The sequence below is a fragment of the Suricata suricatta genome, chromosome 7, assembly GCF_006229205.1.
Source record: "Suricata suricatta isolate VVHF042 chromosome 7, meerkat_22Aug2017_6uvM2_HiC, whole genome shotgun sequence".
Taxonomy (NCBI): Eukaryota; Metazoa; Chordata; class Mammalia; order Carnivora; family Herpestidae; genus Suricata; species Suricata suricatta.
In genome coordinates this window covers 407,625-414,061 of record NC_043706.1, presented here as the reverse complement: position 1 = coordinate 414,061, position 6,437 = coordinate 407,625, and the positions used below count along the sequence as shown (strand labels likewise).

Sequence of the window (6,437 nt, the reverse complement as noted above, 5' to 3'; positions counted from 1 at the left end):
ACTTTGATGTCATTGATGACCAATATCCAAGATCATTACTGAACTAATGTTCTATGTTACTATAAAATAAATCTCTGGAGCAAGGGAACTAACCAAAATACTTTTATGGAACCCATTTCTAGTGGTAGTTGCAAGGGGTTACATTATATAACATGAGTGAAAGAGGCAATGTTTCTTTTTCCTTTTATTTTCAAATTTTAATTTAAATTTTAGTTAACACACAGTGCAATATTGGGTTCAGGAGTGGAATTCAGTAATTCATCACTAACCTATGACACCCAGGTCTCATCCCAACAAGCGTCCTCCTTAATGCTCATCACCCATCTAGCCCATGCCCCACCCCACCCTCCATCAGCTTTCAGTTTGTTCTCTATCATTAAGAGTCTCTCATGGTTTATTTTCCTCCCTCTTTTCTCCCCTCCTATGTATTCATCTGTTGTGTTTCTTAAATTCCACACGTGAGTAAAATCATATGGTATTTGTCTTTTTCTGACTTACTTCACTTAGCATTATACTCTCAAGCTCAATCCATATCATTGCAAGTGGCAAGATTTCATTCTTTTTGATCAGCAAGTTATATTCCAATTTGTATATATGCCACATTTTCTTTATCCATTCATTAGTCAGTGGACATGTGGGCTCTTTCCATAGTTTGGCTATTGTTGACAGTGCTGCTATAAACATTGGGGTGCATGTGCATGAGTCAGCATTTTTGAATCCTTTGGGTAAATACCTAGTAGTGCTATTGCTGGATCATAGGATAGTTTTATTCTTAACTGTTTGAGGAACCTCCATGCTGTTCCTCAGAGTGGGTGCACCAGTTTGCGTTCCCACCAACAGTGCGAACAAGAGGCATCCAAAGGCAACATTTTTAGATTCTAAGCTATGTTTCTAGGTTTATGTCTATCAAATCATTAGTGATGGGAATTCCGTGTCACTTTAAAAAAAATTGTTTTTTCAAACATAATTTTTGCCACTTAAAAAAAATTTCAATGTTTTATTTATTTTTGATACAGAGAGACAGAACATGAGAAGGGAAGGGGCAGAGAGAGAGGGAGACACAGAATTGGAAGCAGGTTCCGGGCTCCGAGAGTATCAGCACAGAGCCTAATGTGGGGCTCGAACCCACCAATGTGATATCTGACCTGAGCCAAAGTCGGAGGCCTAACCAACTGAGCCACCCAGGCGCCCCCCCCCAAATTGTTTTTAACATTTATTTAGTTTTGAAGGATAATCAGAGCACGAGCAGAGAGGGGAAGAGAGAGAGCCACAGAATCCGAAGCAGGCTCCAGACTCTGAGCTGTCAGCATAGTGCCTGATGGAGGGCTTGAACCCACAAACTATGAGATCATGACTTGAGCTGAAGTCGGAAAACTTAACCGACTGAGTCACACAGGTGTCCCTCAATGTTACAGGTATATCCATTATTCTTCTTTTTCCTCTTACTCTTTTCGTAGATTGCTATGGGGGCATTAACTGCTGTTCCATGCTGAAATTACAAATGTATTTGTCCACTAAATTTATTTCAAAAATTTAGAACATTTATAAGAAGATATGTTCAGGTAAAAAAAAAAAAATCATGGAGTCAGGAGATGTAGACCACAGTGTTTTGCCTGTTGTTTGTTATTCGTCATTCTGGGATTGTCACAAGAATTCTATGATACCAAATTTCCAGCCACATAAAAGAGTAATAGTGTCCACACAGGTTTTAAGGATCACTAAGATGTGTGTTGTGTATTGTATATTGTGTTGCAGATTGTATGTGTACAGCAAAGCACAAGACAAAACTTTTATAATTATTTTACTTATAGCCTCGTATATAATAAAAGTAATTGTAACGATAATGTTAATTTCAATCTAAAATTAAGAGAAGTTGCTGACTTTGGACATTGATAACTTCTCTTCAGGATGAATAGTTTTGTTTTGACTTTGTTTTGTGTTTCTGAGCAATTATCAATGTATATTAATTGCTTAGGAAAGCCTCAGGATCCCCAGGTGTTAGCCATTGCTCTTAGGGGAAAACTAGTTCGTTATCATTCCCAGCACAGCTGTGTCTCCTTGCTCCCTTCTTTTCCACAGGAGGACATAAATGCACCTCTTTAGGCCAGTGAACAGGGCGGTGGGAGACAGTGCAGCCTCCTTCACCAGAACGAAGGGTCACGGTGATAATTGGGCAAAAGTGGAGATAGTCTAGGGATATTTCTGCTCTATTTAGTTATAAAGAATATTCATCTTGTATATCAGAAAATGAAACTTTCTCTTCCAAGTTTATCTTGCCTGAAGTATCAGCACTGAGAAGTTTACTCAATTGAATTAGGGTAAGTGGGTGAGAAATTAGGTTGCCTTGGGTAGTATTACTAGAAGGTCCTGAACATCAAGATAATTTGGATACAACCTTTTAGTTCTAGTTTTTCCTACCATGTAGGACATCTAATAATCTCTAGGTCATTATCTGTTTAAGTTGGAAATGGCTGAACCTCTCCATTCCTGTCTGTACCCACCATCTATGTTAACAAGCATGTACTAAGAGCCTATTATGTGCATGTTAGGGAGCATACGTCTAGTCAACTAAGTGTGTGCCACAGCGACCGGGGCAGTGGATTTGTTGGCAAGTGAACGTGATGAGCTCAGTTAGAACCCTGATGGGTGACATTAGCTGTAAGTTTGCACCGGGTGATGAGGTGAACCTGTGTGTGGTTGTGGAATCTGCTGCTAGGGCTGCTGGTCTGGGGGGAGCTGGGCGATCAGAGACCCACAGTCATCAGTCCCCAGTGAGAAACTGAACCCTCGGGAGTGAAGATCCATGAAACAGGAGAGAAGTAGAAGGTAGTGAGAACACAGGGAGGTGGGTGGAGGGAAGGAGAAATGGGTGAGACGATTCGGTGAAGGGAAAAGGTAAAGAGAGTGGTCTAGAAGTGACAGTGGTAAGAAAAGAGGTTGTCCTCTCTTGGAGGAGAGTAGAATTACTCCAGAAGTTAAGTTTTGTTTGCTATTTTTGTAGGCCAACGGTAAACCCAAGTGGCTAAGATAATTGCGTAAAGACACTGGTTTTAGAAATTAGGGCCATTTTGGGAGGTGCCTGGGCGGCTAAGTTGGTAAAGCATCAGACTTAGGCTTAGGTCATGATTTTGGGTTCATGGGTCTGAGCCCCACGTCAGGCTGCGTGCTGACAGCTCAGAGCATGGAGCCTGCGTTTGATTCTGTCTCCCTCTCTCTCTACCCCTCCCACCTCTCAAAAATGTATAAACAACAACAAAAAAAGAGAAATTAGGGCCACTTTGTCTTTAAGATGATATCTTTAATATATGGTGTATGAGAGAAGTCAGATTGCTTTTGTGAAAGTTTGTGCTTATAATTTTAAGGAGAAACTTTTCTTTCAGAGTTTCATAAAGTCAGTGGGTGAGGAACACAGACTCTCAAATAAGACCCACAGTCAAGTTCATGGAGGGCTCTGTCAATGATTATGAATTTTTTCAGTTGTATTGCATAGATCTCTGCACAGAATGTATTTTACATGATATAACCTCGGCTTGTGGACTCAGAGTCATGATTATGAACATCATTTCTTTTTTTTTAATTTTTAATATTTATTGATTTTTGAGAGAGAGAGACTGCAAGTGTGGGAGGGGCAGAGAGAGGGAGAACTAGAATCAGAAGCAGGTTCCAGGCTCTGAGCTGTCAGCACAAAGCCTGATGTAGGGTTTGAACTCACAAGCTGTGAGATCATGACCTAAGCCGAAGTCAGAAGCTTAACCGACTGAGCCACCCAGGTGCCCCTATGAACACCATTTCTTGTTCAGTTATTCTTTCAGAGATTGCACTGGTGTATATGGCTTTTGGTTTCTGTGCTGAATTGGTTCAGGCAGCTATGTGATTTTTTACTGAGATATAAGTGTCTGATAACATTGTATTAGTCCATGTGTGTACCATAATGATTTGATATTTGTATACACTGTGAAGTGATGGCCACAATAAGTCTGGCTGCCACCCATCACATACTTACAAATTGTTTTTCATGTGATGAGAACTTTAAAGATACACTCTCTCAGCAACTTTCAATTATACAGTATGGTGTTATGACCCACAGTTGCCATGTTTACATTTCCAGGACCGACTTATTCCATTGTGTCTATACAACAGTGTCATTATCCATTCCTCCATCAATGGACACTTAGTTTGCCTCCATGACATGGCTCTTGTGAATAGTGCTGCGGTGAACGTGTTAGTGTTTTCATTTACTTTGGATAAATACACAAAAGTGGAATTGCTGGATCGTATGGTAGTTTTGTTTTTTTAATTTTTTGAGGAACCTCCATTCTATTTTCCATAGTAACAGCACCAAGGAGTCTCTTTATTTTAAAATAGCTCCTCCAATTTTTTTATTTATGCAGGTGTGGTAGGTTTTTGGGTCCTGGAGAGATGACAAGCAAGACACAACGACGTTGCGATGCCTAATGCAAACACCGTTCCCTCCAGCTGATGGCTGAGGGAACACAACAACCATTTCCAGGCATCCTGGGAAATCCATGCCTTCCCAAAATTTGATGACTAATGGGAATGGACCAAGAGCTGATGGCTAATGGCAACTTTATTAGGAACAGCATCTTATTTTATACCGTCCTTACAAGCATGGAGAGCACAGTAAACGTTTAGTCAGCAGTAAATGTTTGCCCGGCACAACAGACCCAGATACAGAGCGGGCAGAGCAGGAACAGCTTGCAGCTGTGCGTGGGTAGATCTCTGGGGCCGCAGCTTCTCGACGCACTTGGCCGATGACCAGGAAGGCTCTGTCCTGCACGTCCTCCTGGGACTTCATCGAGTCCCCTGTTCCCGGCGTTCTGGGAACAGAAGTCTGATAAGGATGTTTCATACACAAGGACAGTGCTGAGAACTGAGGTCCAATAAGGACAATTCATCCTGTTTCCAAATGTACAGTGTTGGAAATTACTATTCTATTTGATATTAATGTGATTTAGTTCCTTAGTGGAATCTACATTAAAAGAATTGTATTTTAAAAAATCATACATAAAGTTACTAACTTAAATCCTTCAGCATGCACTGCTGCTATTATTGCCACAGAGGAAATTCTTCCTGTAAAGAACTAGTCACATTAGAAGACATTTAATGACATTAAATTGAACAAAGTTCCAAAGTTCTCTTTTAATATACTCTAGTGATCCAGATACAGATTACTAGGTTTCATCAATAAATTTTTGTATTATAATTCACATTTGCACATTTAGTTTGATATTCAAAGACAAACTGTGCAATAGCCCATTATGCTTCCCTATGAAAGCTTAAAATTTACATTGCCTGAAATGATGAAAATTTACATTTTCAGAAGCAATAAAAATTATATATGCTTTATATTAAAACTTTGATGCATATCATGAATGTAATGCTTGACTTAAATCTGGCTATAAGGATGTTGAATATACTTATTATTGATTATTCCATCTTTAGAAATCGTATTGACAAAAAAGAAAACAATGGTCAATGACAGCCACTTTGGTGGATTTATACTCCTTGGATTCCAGGAGCAGCCGCAGCTGGAGATGATCATCTCTGGGGTTGCCTTTCTCTTCTACACCATTGCCTTGACGGGAAACATGGCCATCGTCCTGCTGTCTTTCCTAGATGACAATCTTCAGACCCCCATGTACTACTTCCTTAGGAATTTGGCCATCTTGGATCTCTGTTATACCACAAATATAGTCCCACAGATGTTGGCCAATGTCTGGGGTAAGGACAAAAATATCTCTTTTGGTGGCTGTGCGCTTCAACTTTTCACTGATGTGACACTATACACAGTCGAATGTTTGCTTCTGGCTGTGATGTCTTATGACCGGTTCAATGCTGTCTGCAAGCCTCTGCACTACATGACCATGATGAATCCCCAGCTCTGTCAAACCCTGGTGGCCATGAGCTGGGGAGTTGGTGTCACTAATTGCATGATACTTTCACCCTATGCCATGAGTCTTCCCCGATGTGGGAACCGCCATCTGGATCACTTTTTTTGTGAAATCTCTGCAATGGTCAAGATTGCATGTGTGAACACTACAGCCATGGAGGTAACCACATTTGCCATGTGCCTGGTTATAGTTCTCGTTCCCCTTCTTCTCATTCTGGTTTCTTATGGCTTCATTGCTGTAGCTGTGTTCAAGATCAAATCTGCAGCAGGAAGACAGAAAGTATTAGGGACCTGTTCCTCCCACCTCATTGTGGTGTCCATCTTCTACGGGACTGTTATCTACATGTACATCCAGCCAGGAAACAGTCCATCTCAGGATGAAGGTAAACTTCTCAGTATCTTTTATTCCATTGTCAATCCCAGCTTGAACCCCCTGATCTACACACTAAGGAATAAGGATTTCAAGGGCGCTGTGAAGAGGCTGATTGGAAAAGGAAAGAGTTCCCTGGAAACAATGAGACACTGA

At 40.7% G+C, this 6,437-nt stretch overlaps 1 protein-coding gene across 1 annotated transcript; it reads left to right on the top strand.

Moving 5' to 3' along the window:
• Positions 1-5,489: 5,489 nt before the first annotated feature.
• LOC115295418 (olfactory receptor 2W1-like) lies at positions 5,490-6,437 on the top strand. The gene has a single exon (XM_029943303.1). It carries the CDS (start codon positions 5,490-5,492, stop codon positions 6,435-6,437), a length of 948 nt encoding a protein of 315 aa, XP_029799163.1.